This window comes from Durio zibethinus, chromosome 1 (genome assembly GCF_047325235.1).
Source record: "Durio zibethinus cultivar Kanyao isolate XHJ-2024 chromosome 1, ASM4732523v1, whole genome shotgun sequence".
In the NCBI taxonomy this organism is placed as follows: Eukaryota; Viridiplantae; Streptophyta; class Magnoliopsida; order Malvales; family Malvaceae; genus Durio; species Durio zibethinus.
In genome coordinates, this window is record NC_143162.1 from 1,462,300 (window position 1) to 1,478,705 (window position 16,406).

The 16,406-nt window shown below is 34.3% G+C and overlaps 2 protein-coding genes and 1 pseudogene across 4 annotated transcripts; 1 reads left to right on the forward strand and 2 right to left on the reverse strand.

Moving 5' to 3' along the window:
* The first annotated feature begins 481 nt into the window (after positions 1-481).
* Positions 482-4,184, forward strand: LOC111311527 (zinc finger CCCH domain-containing protein 30 pseudogene; annotated as a pseudogene). Of its 2 annotated transcripts, none has more exons than XR_016335031.1 (2): positions 482-678; positions 1,631-4,184. The product of XR_016335031.1 is annotated as a zinc finger CCCH domain-containing protein 30 pseudogene, transcript variant X2 (transcript). The 2 variants fall into 2 exon arrangements; XR_016335019.1 differs by having other exon boundaries at positions 1,665-4,184.
* Positions 4,185-7,739: 3,555 nt separating this feature from the next.
* Positions 7,740-12,679, reverse strand: LOC111311530 (protein DETOXIFICATION 42-like). Its single transcript, XM_022910972.2, has 13 exons — positions 12,241-12,679; positions 11,755-11,876; positions 11,169-11,378; positions 10,825-10,982; positions 10,015-10,150; positions 9,660-9,756; positions 9,440-9,540; positions 9,073-9,236; positions 8,733-8,804; positions 8,540-8,656; positions 8,353-8,448; positions 8,069-8,190; positions 7,740-7,902 (listed from the first exon to the last, which is right to left on the reverse strand). Exons 1-13 carry the CDS (start codon positions 12,315-12,317, stop codon positions 7,860-7,862), a joined length of 1,515 nt encoding a protein of 504 aa, XP_022766707.1. The 5' UTR covers positions 12,318-12,679; the 3' UTR covers positions 7,740-7,859.
* A 1,200-nt stretch (positions 12,680-13,879) lies between these two features.
* Positions 13,880-15,991, reverse strand: MEF1 (mitochondrial RNAediting factor 1). The gene has a single exon (XM_022910971.2). The coding sequence runs from the start codon at positions 15,918-15,920 to the stop codon at positions 14,115-14,117; it is 1,806 nt and encodes a 601-aa protein (XP_022766706.2). The 5' UTR covers positions 15,921-15,991; the 3' UTR covers positions 13,880-14,114.
* Positions 15,992-16,406: the final 415 nt, after the last annotated feature.

The following is a 16,406-nucleotide window of genomic DNA, read 5'->3' on the forward strand; positions in this document are numbered from 1 at the left end:
GTCATGTAACGTGAATTTAGATTGAATTTCTAAGGAATTTGACCTAAGGACAAGGTTAAATTATTACACAACAACTTAGGTTGCCTGTCAAAGGGTTGCCCTAGTTAAATCACCAAAGCCAATCAATTAACGCCACGTCAAAAATAGGAAAATCGCATTCTTTGAATTCCCAAAAATAACCTTAACTTTAATTTTTAGTAACATGCTTTCCCGGATGGATATGACGCGTTACTATTTGATTGGCCAGCAGGAATATTCAAAGCGACACTCAATTAACGTCATCTCAGTGCGTTTGCTTTTTTATCTTTTATTTTATTTTTTATTGGAATTGGATATAGGCGATTTTATCTAAAACAAATAAACAAATTCCTAAAAAATTTTCCTTTAACAGGGTTCTTTCTTTCTTTTTTTTTTTTTAATAAATTATTTTTGGTTTTTTTTTTCCATGAAAGAAAAAGCAGCAGTAACATAGGAAATAGACATGGGAAGAAGAAGAAGAACCTGTTCCTTTTCTCAAAACTCTCTTTAAAAAAACCACAAAAGTCTAATTAAAGATCAAATTTTTTTCTTCACTCTTGAAGCTATATATCAAAGACCCAGTTCTTCTTTTTCCAAGTAGATCTGAAAAAACCTCTCCTTTTTATTGGTTTCTTACAACAGAGATGGAATCTTAAACTGGTAAGGTGTTTTCTTTTCCTGTTCTAGTTTTAACTATTTTTTTTACTTAAAAATAAACCGTTTTTTGATATAATGAGTGGATGATCACATGCAAGAAAGATCTTGTTCACGGGGCTTTTCTGCTTTTGTTTTTGTTTTCACTTCTTCTTTTAGCTAAAATTTTGATTTTGATTGCCCCAGAATCAGATCTTTTATCTACTTCTTTTGCTCTATGTTACTCTTTTATATTAGTTTTTTTAAAATTTATTTTAGTTTGTTAGTGATGACCATTGAAAGATTTGTTTCAAGATCCTTCAATGTTAATATAGTGTGTTTTAAGGTTTTCTAAAAATAATATTTTTACAGACGTTTATGTTTTTGATCTTCTAGTTGGTTACTGCAAAAATATTGAATGAAAATCAAGAAAGAAAATGGAAGAAAATCAATGTTGTTTTGTTTGATTTTCAGTTTAATAAACCTTGTTACAAGTTAAAAGTGAAGTTTTCTTTTTCTTAATGTTTGGAACCTTTGAAGATGAAAGCCTAAAAAATTTTTGCATCCTCTTTATTTTTTTTGTCGGATGCCAAACAGACCATTATTTATTTTCGTTTTACTTCTTTCTAGTTCCTGTCTTCAGCTAAACCCTATATTTTATTCTTAAAACTCTAATTTCTTTTGATAATACTAATAATAAATAATATAATCTTCATTTTTATTTTTTTTATTTTTGGTAAGACACTGTTTGGTTCTAGGCAATTATGTCTGAAAGTGAGGGAAATTATGTTGTATTTTTATTTTCTTCTGGAGTATGCTTTTCCTCTTCTTTTTCCCCTGTGATGATCTATCCGGATGTTGAACCTTAAAGTCACTTTTGTTCTAAATCTAAATTTAATTTTCCTTTTTTTTTGGTTTTTTTACAATAATATCTTATGGAATATTTGATCATATATATGAAGTTGACGTTTTTCCACAGGTTGATTCTAATGGGTGCTGTTTGTAAATCTCAGTTGGATTCTTATCAAATGAAAGCATGTGCTGTGGATCGGAGGGGTTAAAGCACTCGCCGTCTCCAACAACATCTAATATTTCTTTTGAAGATAGCAGATATCCTAGCGTAGCTATGAATCACTTGACCGTAGAGACTGAAGATACTTTTGCAAGCTTGCTTGAGCTTGCTGCTAATAATGATGTTGAGGGCTTTAAACGATCCATTGAACGCGATCCTTCTTGTGTTGATGAGGTTGGGCTGTGGTATGGACGTCAGAAGGGCTCGAAGCAGATGGTTAATGAGGAGAGAACCCCTTTGATGGTTGCTGCTACATATGGTAGTATTGATGTTATTAAACTGATCCTTTCTTCATCAGATGCTGATGTTAATCGCGTGTGTGGCCATGTCAAAAGCACTGCCCTTCATTGTGCTGCTTCAGGTGGAGCTGTGAATGCTATTGATGTTGTGAAGCTACTTTTAGCAGCTGGTGCTGATGCAAATATGGTTGATGCAAATGGTTATCTTCCTGTTGATGTTATTGTTGTTCCTCCGAAGCTTGAAGCTGTAAAATTAACTCTTGAAGAACTCCTTGCAACTGAGAGTTCTGTTCTTGAGCGGAATTTAAGGGTGTCAACAGCCGTTGCAAATTCCAACTCCCCTCCTCTGTCGCCCTCTCAGGAAAATGGGTCACCTTCATCTGCTTCAGATTCCCCAATGAAGTCAAAGTCAACTGATGCTCCTCTTTCTTCTGCATCAGAGAAGAAAGAATACCCAATTGATCCATCTCTTCCAGACATCAAGAACAGCATCTATTCAACTGATGAGTTTCGGATGTATTCATTCAAGGTGCGGCCTTGTTCCCGTGCCTACTCCCATGATTGGACAGAGTGTCCGTTTGTTCACCCGGGGGAGAATGCTCGAAGGCGGGATCCTAGAAAGTTCCATTACAGTTGTGTTCCCTGCCCTGATTTTCGAAAGGGGGCATGTAGGCGTGGAGATTTGTGTGAATATGCTCATGGTGTTTTTGAATGCTGGCTACACCCTGCTCAATATCGAACCCGGCTGTGCAAGGATGGTACTAATTGTGCAAGGAGAGTCTGCTTCTTTGCTCATACTGCGGAGGAACTCCGACCTCTGTATGTCTCCACTGGCTCTGCTGTTCTATCTCCTCGCTCAAGTGCTTCTGGTGCTACAGCAATGGATTTTGCTGCCGCCTTGAGTCTCTTGCCGGGATCACCTTCATCTGTATCTGTTATGTCTCCTTCACCATTCACACCACCCATGTCTCCATCTGTGAATGGCATGTCTCACTCTAATGTTGCTTGGCCACAGCCTAATGTTCCAGCCCTGCATCTACCAGGAAGCAATCTTCAATCTAGTCGCTTGAGATCTTCTCTTAATGCAAGAGATATTCCAGCTGAAGACTTCAACTTGCTGCCGGATTTTGATGTGCAGCAACAACAGCTGATAAACGAGTTATCTAGCCTCACTCAGCCATCTCTGAGTTCTAATTCTTTGAACCGATCTGGTCGATTGAAGACCCTGACCCCATCAAACCTTGATGACCTCTTTTCTGCTGAGAGCATATCTCCACGGTACTCTGATCAAGCATTGGCTGCCGCCGTTTTCTCTCCAACCCATAAGTCTGCTGTTCTCAATCAATTTCAGCAGCAGCAAAGCATGCTATCACCTATAAATACAAATTTTTCTCCTAAAAATATGGAGCATCCTCTATTGCAGGCTTCTCTATCTGGTAGGATGTCTCCTCGAAATGTGGAACCTATCTCACCAATGAGTTCTCGGGTTTCCATGTTAGCTCAACGTGAGAAGCAGCAACAATTTCGCAGCCTAAGCTCTAGAGAGCTCGGCTCTGGCTCTGCTGCCATTGTCGGTTCCCCAGTAAATTCTTGGTCAAAATGGGGATCTTCCAATGGGACGCCAGACTGGGCTGTCAATGTGGATGAATTGGGCAAGCTACGGAGGTCATCTTCATTTGAGCTTGGCAATGGAGATGAGCCCGATTTATCATGGGTTCAATCCCTTGTTAAAGAGTCTCCCACTGAGATCAAAGAGAAAATGACAGCGCCTGTCTCAGGTGTTGCCCCCAATGCTGCTACAACTGAGGGTTCCAATATGAACCCACAAATTGATCCGGTCGATCATGCCGTGTTGGGAGTATGGCTTGAGCAAATGCAGCTTGATCAGCTTGTGGCACAGCAAAACTGAAACCAGTTTCACTGAGCCCTGAGGTAGAGACATCACAAAGTTTTTGGTAAATAACATTTGTATTTTTCGGGATTTTGTTGGTGATAAATGTGGAAGGAAAGGTAAAACAGTAACACAAGGTGAAAGCAAAGAAAGAAGGGAAAATTCATTTTTTCACCATTTATTATTATTACTAAACAGTTCAGAAACGGTTAAGGATAGGTTTAAAGCAATTATGCCCAGGCTAGGTGTTTTGTCTTCAAACTAGATTTCTACTGCTGTCATTTTATTCACCTTTTTTTTTATTTAATGATGAGCGACGATGTTTTGATGACACTGAACCAAAATTCCCATGTTTCCTTAAATCCTTTTTCTGCTATATTCATTATCACCAATGTGAGAAATCAAAACTAAGATGGATCATGAAGTTCTTTATCTCAAGAGTTTTGTAGTGTTTGGGGTTGGGTCAAATTTTGTGGAGAGATTATACAATGAGGAAGATTTGTATCTTCTGATGCAGTTTGGAATCAATAATTTTGTTGATGCATGTAATGTGGGGAAAGAATAGGATAAGAAACTATGATCTTTGCTTAATTCTTATTTCAATATCCTGATTGTAACTTATATTTGAACTGCAATTAATTTCTTTTTCGTTTCTTCTCCATAATTGTCTTTTTGGCTTGTTTTACCCTCATATTTTACAAATTATATTTGGGATTAAGAAGTGTACAAAAGTACCATTAATTATAGTTGCAACCTTTAAATTTACAAGCTTCATCTCTTGAAATAATAGGAAAGCGAAGAAAAAGTTGAGTGGAGCTTGCCTCCCTCTTCAACTTTTCGGTGTCTTAGTTGCTCTAAATTTCTTTGTAAGTCTTAACTAATCAAATTAAGTTCATTTATAAAAGAACTAAGCAAACAAAAAAATGTATATATAAATAGGGGAGTAAATAAAAAGAGTTATTCGTGAAAATATTTTATTTTTGTTCATTTATTAAGTTTAACAAATAATTATGAATAATATATTTATATTTTTTTATTAATAAATTGAATACAAATAAAAGTCTGTTTGATTTGTTTACATTATTGAATAAGTTCATTTAAAGTTCGTTCGTTTATTGTTTATTTATTATTCGTTTATAATAAAATTAATAAAATTATATTTTTATCTTTTATCTTAATCTTATTTTAAAGTTTATTTTTATTTATGTTTGTTTAGGGTTTGTTTATATAAATTTGTTTTCGTTATGATTTGTTTATTATTTATAAATATACTTGTTCAATGTTTATGAATGAATTCGTTTAATTTAATTGAATGAATATAAATTAAATACAAACAATTAATTATTTAAACGAATGAATGTGAATGAATAGAATAATTTTTTAATGAGTACGAATCGAAGATAAATACTTTTAAAAATAAACAAATAAATTACATATATATATTTGTTTGTTCATATTTAATTCGTTTATAATCTAAATAAGAAAAAATAATATAATAATTCAGCAATCAAGTTGCAACAAAGTGGCCAAAAAATGCTCTTGCAAGGGGAATTTGGACACTAGTTCAGGTTCTGAAAGTGAATTTCATTTGGAGGAATCATACATGGGAAGCTTTTCTTTGTTTGTTTAGAAGGATTGATTTGGACACTCAAGATTAAAATTAACAAAGAGAAAAAATAAGTTGGTAATTTCATTTGCTTTCTATGAAAAAAAATTAAAATAAATAAAGGTTGTAGAATTGTAGAAAGTTGATGATACCATCGTCACATATTCATTCTCCTGTTATTTTCTTTCTTTTTTCTCCCACTTAATCAAACAAAAACTCAAGTGGTGGATTTCTTTTACTTTTTCAGTATCAAAGTTTGATTCATATTTCTATGAAATATATGTACGTAACTTAAGAATAGAATAAAAAATTGCAAGTGTTAGAATTTAAAATTTATATTTATTAAATATTATTTTTTTAAAGTGATAACATAAATTAATTGAATTAAATTTTAAATTTGTATATATATTTATTTATATTTATATTTATATGAATATGAGAAGCTGTTGACAAAGCAAATTTTACATCACATTCTCATTTTAGGTTATTTTGGGAGGTGTGGAACTGGTGGTTGAGTTTGGTAGGCATTGTGGGGTTTCATTTATGGTAAAAGAAAATGGTGTCAAAAGATTGCCTACTTAGGTAATAAAAAATGTCCTTCCATTTATATATTATATATATATATATATATATATTTATATATATTTATATATATAGCATTTATTAGTTTGAAAATTGAGATGCATAATATATATGAATTAAATATTAAACCCAATCGTCGGTTTAATAAATTATGAGTTGTAGAAAAAAAAATCAACTGCTATAACCATTTAAAATTCTAATGTATCAATGCCATCTATAAAAATATGATTCAATGGGTGTGTCTATCAATGCCATATATAAAATATGATTCAAGGAATGTGAAACTTTTGTAAACACCATTAAATAATCATTAATTACTAGTAGAGTCCTTATTTCATTAAATTAAAATATTAATTTTATAAATTTAAGATTTAATTCAATTGGTTATATAGTCATTTTCTAAAAACGGTATTCATCATATCTAAAGTTTAAATTATAACATTTGTAACATCTTTCTTTATTTTTAAGTTGTAATTTACTTTTTTTAAAAATATTTTTTTATAAAAAGTGAGTAAATACACTAATTGTTACATTTATATCTAGGAACTGCTTATTTTGGATGGTTAATTTTACTGTGAATGCCACAGGGTTTCTTATAATGTTATTATGCTTTGATATATTATTACTTTTTAAAAAATCTCTCTTCATTTTGTTTGGAATAATGGATGGGTTGAATTATGTTTGTTCAATTTATAATGGATAAGTAGGAATCTCTAATATTAATTTACAAACCAATGACATATAGTATTTGTATATTAGATTTTGCCCCATTTTAAGGCATGCTTTAGCTAAAGGTTCATTGACCAAAACATAAGCAAGGCTGTGAAGGGTGGGGTAGGAAGTTGGTGCAAGGCTACTTAATAACTCATTGGACTGACCCTTTATATGATTCAGAAAATAGGTTTTGGTGACCAAATAAATCATCCAGAAAAAGGGCTATTTTTCATTACCACAATTTTTAAAGGAACTGATGAATTGAACACCCCCAGTTTAGATGACAGTGGATATATCAAATGTGATAATGAGCTTTTGTTGATCATCCAAATATAATTTTATGCTATCTGGGAATGCTAATGAAATTGTGATTTTCCAGAATTTTCATGATATAAAGTGGGTGCTTGAAGATTTTAAATTCAAGACTTTGCAAACTTTGGTAGGTCAATGGTCCTCTTCAGTTTTAAAGCCATGTTCTTATAACAGATAATTAATCTATTTCATGAGAGAGAAAGGCTTCCCAATTTCCCCATTTTACAGAGATTCAATTTAGGTTGGTATTTCAAGGAACTGATATTTGTAGTAAAAGACAGTAAATGGCTAATGATCCATTAATCCCAAGCTTACTCAGCTGATTTTGTTTGTATATACTTCTGGCATTAGTTGTTGCACAGTTTTAATAGCTTTTTTTGGCACTTATGTTGTCAGAAATCGAATTCTGATTACCGGAACTAAAAGTTCAATATTATACCAACGGATCAATGACCGGTGGTAAATTCTCTTTTAATAGCTTTGATTATGAAAGATTTCCAATTATTTACCTCCTGGCTTTTGAATGAAGTAAGACATGGTTATCAGTTATGTCTCAACCATATTTTACAATCTGAGTGATAGTTTATGGCAAACATCTTGAAGCAATGACCTAAATTGAGAAAAAAAATTGAACATACTGCTTTGTAACATGAACAAATATAGAACAAGAACTGCAAGAAGTTCAACAATGAATCAAATTCATTTTAATGATAAACATTAATGTTGGATTTTTAAGGTAATGTGAAAGTGCAGAGTCAAAGAAACAAAATAACTCTAATATATTTACAGCTATCAGCTCCTGAGAAAGCCCCAAGGCCCCATGCCAGTTCCTATCCTGAACATGTGGATGAGAAATTGTTAGAATCATATAGAATTTTCCAATTTCAAATCAAGTGAAAGTTTCTTCTTTGGTTTATCAGAAAAACAGCATAGCTGTTTACTTCTCAAACAGAATATGAAAGATAATGAAACCATAGTTTGTTACCTAGAGGTATTATTACCTCAAAACACCAGCAAACACCCGCAAACTCATAAAGATCGATAAAGCAATCCAGATGCCAACATAGCCATGGCTTGAGGATAGTATGAATAAGCAAAAGATGCTCATAACTGCAACCAAAACCTAGGAAAAGGTTGAAGAAAATTAAATGAAGAAACGACATAGAAAGCTTTAAACATTTGCTCTACATTTGCTGTGCATTTACTATGCTGATGCTTATTCAAATGTAATATTCAATTTGTGATAACTTGTTGGTTCAGTAGAAATGGTTACTATTCAACTAACCATAGAGTAGGCCGAATATGCAAAATCAGAAGCTCCGTAATTGACTCCATCGAAAACAAAGGCTAAGGCATTGATAGGTTGAGTTACTGCAACGAACTGATCAGCAAGAAAATGTCGAACATAACAAGTTAGCATTCGAAGACAGAAAAAGAAAATTGAAGATTTTGATTAAGGAAGAGTGCTATACTGGAATGCTGAGACTTATCTGTTGCAAAACATCAAAGTCTTTTGTAAATAGTCTGGAAGCTAATTGTAACCCAACTGCTAGAATAAATGACAGCAGGAACCCCAAAATAATACCAATCTGCACATGGAAATCATAAGCAATTTAAAGCATGAAGAAAAGTGAAACAAGTGAAGTTTAATGTTAATATTAGTACCTGCAGCACACGGGAAGCAGCTGCGATGGTCTTCTCATAATCCTTCTTTGCAAATGCACTTGCAAGGATTGTCTTGAAATGGTGGAAATATGTTGAAGGTTAGAGATGAGAACCGGGGGAACATACATTGAAGTAACATATAGCAAGACATTTCTATAGCACTAATCCTAACACCTTTCAAGGTCTGCTTGAAAACAGTGACACATTTTTAAAGGAACAGCCAAGGAATCTTATGCTTCTGATAGGTTCCGAAGCCAACTCTAAGTGATAACTTGTTGCAAAATAGGAAATCAAGAGCAAAAATCCTCTAGGTATTTGATTGAATTAAATGAAACCTTACTTGTCCTGCAATAGCCAATCCGTCAGCAAGCAAAGAGGTTGCCAGCCAAATCTGCAAGCAAACCTGAAATGCGGCCATTGGTGTTGATCCCTGCCTAGCAGCTAATGATGCTGCAACGGTCACGCAAAATGTCACAGCTATTACCTTCACCAATAGCTGAAATCCTGAAATGGCGACCGCACAGATATCATAGTCCTGCAAGTGTTCTATATCATTTTCTTTTTCCAAGTAACTAAGGTAAATCAACAGGCATGAAAATTAAAGAGAAAAAAACTGGATTACAATTCCCTACTGAACCATGGAATTTGATTGATTAAATCAATCAACATTCTTTGAGTTTGTTAAGTGCCATATTTAAACCACTCACCATTTTTAAGAAATCGACCAATTTGTAGGTCTTTAAACCTTGGAGGTAACAAATCAACTTTATCAACTAATCTCCAAAAGAGTATGAGAACAATTAAATACCTACAAAAATGAAGCACTAAGTGATTAACCAGATGAAGAACATTAAAAGACCAGACAGAAGATGCAGCCAACAAGTCAGAATCCGATAAAAATGAATTAGCAAAAAGAAAATAACTTACTGAGAAAGTACATGAGCAATGGCTGCACCTTTGACGCCCAGACCAAGTATGAATATAAATATTGCGTCCAAAAGAACGTTTGCTGAATCTCCCACAACTACATTAACAATTGCAAACAACTGAATAAGATTGAAGGGCAGTTAAATCACAAAAAGTGAAGTCCCTCTTAAAGAAGTAGACACATAAATAATGAGAATCCTTGCAATTTTATGCAATGTTTTCCATTCATAAATGCGTGATTGAGAGTCCCATTCGGTGAATTCCTTTCTATGGGATTGTCCAAATAAGCTCCACAAGCTGATTCCATCACCAACAAAATTAACATGAATATGATTAACAAGGAAAATTTGCTTACTGATAGCATATAAAGGAGTTCTGGTGTCCTTTAATCCTCGAAAAACCCCTTGTGCAGCCAAAGAGAGAAGAAGAGCTGGAGCACCAAGTGATCTTAATATCAAGAATTGTTGTGCTGGCTTGTGCATAGGAGAGTCCTGCACAAAGCAAAAGCAGAACCATTACTGTTAACAAAAAAAATAGAAAGCTAACGAAATTTGACAAAATAATAGAGATGCAGCATTTTAAATTCTTGGGTGACCAATTAGGATAAGTTCACTTCAAGTGGCAGAATCCAATCTAGGCAATTGCTGTAGCTGAAACTAAACTGAGAACCTTCTATAAAACGGAGTTACATAAGCAGAAAGAGTTGCACTTTCCTCATGGTGATTTATTGGAAAAGAATCTGAATGCCTTGCAATTCAGTTCAATTCAGTAAGAACAAAGAAACTTTACAACAACTAAGAAAATGTGATTGGAGAAGAGCTATTTTAAACATTATAAACTCTGCTTGATAAACTTTTGTGAATTAAAAGTAATCTGATTGTCAGCAGAAGACAATTTGGAAAAGGACACATGTTTACTTTGGTTATCAGTCCTTCGATATCTGATATTATGTGTTCGTTCATAGCAACATAAACAATTATAAAAGTGCTGCAACCTATTCAACCTTTCAAGCAGAAACTTCTCCAAAATTGCACTAACAAGAATAGGAAAGAACTATGTTGGCATCAATGGGGCCTTTAGTCATTCATTCATATTTTATAACACATGCACGAATTGAGAATCAATGTTTAAATTGCAACAAGGGAATTACTAAATGAACACTCACAGAATTTACACCCATGTAACGTAAGAGAGGTTTAGCGGCAAAAATGAGGAACAAAGTTTGAATTATCCCAAGCACGCTACCGATAACCAGAGCTGAAGATGCTGATGGTACATGCCTTCTCTCATGCTCAGACCTGGCTATTTTTGTGTTATTGTCGCCTACAAATGAGGCATGAGGATTCTCATTACTAAAATTATAGATAAGCCATAACATGCTAACTGTAACAGATATAATCAAGACTATAAAGAACCTCATGCATGTGAACCTTATGTAAGAATGGAATTTATCCACTCTCAGATTAGCCTTTCAACAAAAGCAGGGGAGTGAATATAGGGAAAGCATACCAGCTAGAGGCATAAGTTCTTCCATTTCAAGGTCAACAACACAGCCCTTTACAAGGTTTTCGTCTTGCTCCACTTCAGTACTTGATCTGCTGGTGGCGTCTTCCTCAGCAACAAAAGAAGTAGTAATACTAACTAGTGGGAACATGGTAATCCTTGATACTTGATTAAAAACTGCAACTGAAACTCCTACAGCAGCTAGCTCCACAGAACCTATATGAAAAATGATATATGGACTGAAACCAAATACTATAACTGATTCACAGCTTCTATTTTCAAAATAGCAATTAAAACAAAATGTTTGCTTGTACATGAAATATGAGGCTTGTATAATATTGATTTACTTTATCTTATGGTAATATTATAACAAAATAAGAACAAAATAAGCTGCTGTATAACAATTTCATGTTAAGAACATAAAAAACCCACATCATTTTACTAGGATATGTAGCATAATTAGAAAGGGACAAACAACTTTTCTATATTGGCAATCCTAAAATAAGTTAATTTTGTCTTTGCAAGTGTACAAGTCTCATATATACATTATAATTATATATCCATATCAAGCCAGAAGAAAGTGACCACAAACCTATACGGCCAATGAATGCTGTGTCTATTAGAGAAGCAATAGGGTCTGCCATCAAAGCAAGTGTTGCAGGAAGCGCAATGTGTGCTATTTCTATACCCAGTTCATCCTTCTTGAGAACATTCCTGGCAAAGTTGTTATCAAACTATACATTATTAGTTTAATATAATCAAAGAGTAATAAAACAACCTAACTGATGGTTCAGACTTCAGAGTTCAACTTAATCACAAAAGCCAAGAAGCCTGACAGCATGGGGTTTCTTCTTTTTTGGTTTCAGATGGGGATTGAGATGAATTCTGGGTTTAAACCATGATGATCGTTTAATCTTAGGTTAACGGATTGTGCTCCTACTTCCAAGCAGGTTAAATCAGAAGCAATTCGATTTATCAAGAGATTGTCATTTATGGCTATTGATCTTTTAGCAACAATCAAAACAATTTAAATTAATAGAAGGTGGATTTAAAGACGTAATTGCAATATGAAGAATACCTTGTATCTTTGAAGAACATGAAGAGGGGTAACTTTCCCATATTGTTCCACAGACGTAAAATGGCATCAACAGCCATGAATTGTATGTCGTTGTCCAACAAGCAACTCAAGAAAAGAAAAACTTAAAAGGCTAAGAACTCATTATAATTCACCATCTCTTTTTATTTTTAATCGTGACAATGCCAAAAAATGAAATTCTTCAAGCAGGAAAAGTTCAAGAACCTCAAAATAATGACAATACCAGGACGTGGTCAACCGACAACCAACAATTCGATGCAGGGAAAGAATTCAAAGGAATCAAAATGGACATGCAGAAGGTCAACTGTAGTAGGTTTAATGAAGAAGTAATGGGCAAATTTTCCATTTGGAAAAGAAGTGGTCTGCAATATTAAACTAAACGTTCTACACCAGGTATTGCTTAAACCTACCTTAGATATACAAGGTCGAGAACTCCCATGAAAATGATTAAATAATAATAATAATAATATATTATTCATCAATGTAGAAGATAGGTGGTGTATTATACCTCCACCAAGTAAAACCAAAATCAAGGAAGACAAGAAGTTATATTATTAAAAAAAATATCCCAAGGACCAAGCGTGTGAAACAGATTCTCCTGTTTCAGTCATGGCTGGACCAGGTGACTGTAGTTTTTTCCTTCACAGAGGAGACTGATGGTTTACATGCACCATGGTCTTTAGCAATGACTTCCTTTGATTGAAATAAGCCTGACCTGAAGCTAAACAAATTTTCTTTGCTTATACAAACAGGAAAGTTGCTAGATATAAGGTCAAAGCTACATTGTCTTGGAGGATAAACAGGCAACTCTCTCGGTCAACCATAAATATTCCCTACGTACCATGGCCGGCTGAAAGCATTTTTTAAAAAAAAAAAAAAGAAAAAATTCAAGGTCTCTCTTCTATATTTAGCAGCTGGAAAAACTATAATTATCAGCCTGAGGGCAGATTCCTCATACAGGTTCAAATATTCTAATCTTTACCTCTATTTGATCAACCGTACGGAAAATGAAAACAATGTAAAAAGTAAAGAATTATATAAAAATTGTTTGGCAATTGGAACCCTGTCAAAATTCGCCTACTTTTTAGTATTTTCATTGTTTCTGCTTTGACCTGGCAGCAGATGGAATTATGTATTATGTTTGTTCAATGTACTCTATGATCTCTATTAATCAAGGAGGTCATGATAGGGTCAGTGGTAAAATATATTCGGAGATTGTCAGAAAAAAAAGATAAGAAAACCAATGAAATTCATAAAGGATGATATATCATATCTGGAAGGAGCCATACCAGGGAAATTGAAACAAAAATGTTCATCATATGGAAAGATGAGTAATTACAAGGGAATGAACACCACGAAGTAGAATAAAATCTGCTATCCGTATAGCAAGTCTATATGTACAATATTATCCGAGTTCTTGGGAATTTTTGCTACAGTACAATCTTTTTCTTTTTGATACATCACGCCACATCACTGGTCTATGATCAAACATTACAGATTTAAAAATAGGATAGTAAGCACCAGAATGGCACTTTAAAAAGCAAATGCATGCATAGTGGCTTAGTGATCCTTAAGCATCAAACATCACATAAAGAAAAACAGATAAGCAAATAGTTATAAATAAAAGAAAAAAAGGTTTTCTTTGGTTTTTCCCGCTTCTGATTTCAAAACTTTGTTAAGGAACAATAAGTATCATCTTACAATTTGTTCATCAATAGTCATAAAAGGAGCATTTTGCCATCCTCAAAACAATGGAACCACTTGTTTATCTCACAATATACTCTTTCTAAGTTATTTCTTCCCACTTCTTGTTTCAGAATTTGGTTAGGGTACAATAATTGTATCTTATAATTCATTCACCAATAGTCACCACAGGAGCATTTGCCATCGACAAAATGATGAAATCGGTTGTTATCCCTCACAATAATTACTCTTCCAGAGCACTTGGACATAAACTTGATTGCTATATGACAATCACCACAAATGCGTAAGTTCTTCATAACCCTAATTGGCCTATCTGGTGGAAAGGTAATGAGCCCAAATGCAACAGCTAGTCTTTCACTATGATATCGGATTGTCTGATTCTTTTCTTCACCATCTACTTCTCTCAGCACAAAACTTGTGTCTGCAATATAACCGGCTCGCTCCATTTCGTCTCCTAATTCCTCTAATTTTTGGTAAATTTCTTTTGTTTTTGCATGAGACCTATCCCCAGCAGCAAATGTGTGAACCTTATTTCCCTCCTCAACCCAACTCAAACCTGTCTCTTTCTTAATCCCTTGGTCCCTGAGCATCTTCCTAGCTTTGGCTGCATCCTCGTATCTCCTAGCTGCGGCATAAGCATTAGACAATAACACATGCAAACCTGAGCTAACAGGTCCCAACTCAAAGATCCTATCTGCAGCATAAGCTGCTAATTCAGTTTTCCCATGAATTTGACACCCTGTTAAAAAAGCTCCCCAGACAGACTCTGTTGGCTGAATAGGCATTTCTCTGATGATTGAAAGTGCCTCCTGCAATTTACCTGCACGACCAAATAAATCAACCAAAGAAGCATAATGTTGATCTCCTGGCTCAATTCCATACTCCTTCATTGAATCAAAGTAAAACTGCCCCTTTTCAACAAGCCCGGCATGGCTACAAGCATAAAGCACACACAAAAAGGTTATAAAATTCGGTTTGACCCCAAGATCTTGCATCTGTTTAAACAAACCAAATGCTTTCTCTGTATGTGAATGCTGAGCACAAGCAATCAGCATTGCATTCCACATCCCTAGATTCTTAACACAGGCTTCATCAAAAACCCGGTAAGCCCCTCCGATCACTCCACACTTAGAATACAAAGATATCAAAGAACTCCCTACGAAACTTGACAAATCATAATTCGTTTTAAAGCACAACCCATGTATCTGCTTACCTAACTGAAGCAGAGTCAAGTTAGCACAAACCTGTACCACACTCGAAAACGTAAAATCATTCACTTCCAAGCGTTCATACAAAGCTTGTTTGAATAACGTCAAAGCTTCTCCAAATTCACCTAACTGAGCATACCCATATATCATCCCACTCCAAGAAACCACATTTCTCTCAGGCATTTCATCAAACAATCTCCTTGCAACCTTAATTTTCCCGCATTTCCCATACATATCCACCAAAGAACTCGCCACGAACACATCCGTATCATACCCAGTTTTCAAAACAAGGCAATGTATTGATTGCCCGACATCAAACCTTCCCAAAATCGCACATGATTTAGTTGCGCTAGGGAAGATATGATCGTCGGGCTTGACGTTATTAACAAGCATTTCACGAAAAAACTGGATTGCAAGGGAAGGGAGTTCATTTTGAGCGAAAGAGGAGATGACTGAGCTCCAAGTTGTGGGACTCTTCTGTGGGGCTTCGAAGAAGACTTGACGGGAAAAGAGAGGGAGTTGGGTCTTGGAGTAGAAGTTGATGAGGTGATGAGAAACGAGAGGGATGGTTTGGATGCCTGACTTGATGATGTGGGCATGGAGTTGCAGACCCTTTGGAAGGGACCTTGAGTGCGTTAAAGAGAGCAGAAGGTCGCAGATGTTTCTGTAGTTTTGTTCAAAGGAGAATTGGTTTAAAGGGTTTTGGGGAGGTTTTGGGGGGTTTATTGTTTCTAGGAATTGATGGAGCATCAGATGGTTAGCGATTTTGGAGACTTGAAGTGAAAAGTTACAAGCTACAGCCGTATATAAATATGTTGGATTAGACTATGTTGAACTATGACAGTTCAAGCTATTTTTATTAACTCGGAGGTAATCAAACCACCAAAATTAGGGCGGAGAATAAAATTCAAGAAAATCGAAATTAATTTTATTTTTGAAAAAAAAAAGGGAAAGTAAAAAACTAAAAAAAATTTACTTTTTTATTTTTTTGAGTATATTTTAAAATTTTGAGAAACTAAAATTTTTTTTAAAAAAATTTGTTTATTTTATTTGAGACTAAATGTTAACATGCAATTTTGATTTTTTTAATTTATGACAAAATTTAACCTATTTCCTTTTTTATTATTTATCTGATTTTTCATTTTTTAATTTTTGATTTTTTTGAAAAGAAATTCAAGACATATTTACATGTTTTTTTAATCAAAATGACACATCATTAGTTAATATAAACATTTT

Excerpts from the sequence above, each read along its gene's own strand:
- MEF1 (XM_022910971.2), bottom strand. The coding sequence starts at position 15,920 with ATGCTCCATCAATTCCTAGAAACAATAAACCCCCCAAAACCTCCCCAA.
- LOC111311530 (XM_022910972.2), bottom strand. The coding sequence starts at position 12,317 with ATGGCTGTTGATGCCATTTTACGTCTGTGGAACAATATGGGAAAGTTA. Across the intron at positions 8,449-8,539 it reads AGATAAGTCTCAGCATTCCA|TTCGTTGCAGTAACTCAACC; the intron begins GTATAGCACTCT and ends CTTGCTGATCAG. Across the intron at positions 7,903-8,068 it reads GTGTTTGCTGGTGTTTTGAG|GATAGGAACTGGCATGGGGC; the intron begins GTAATAATACCT and ends CCACATGTTCAG.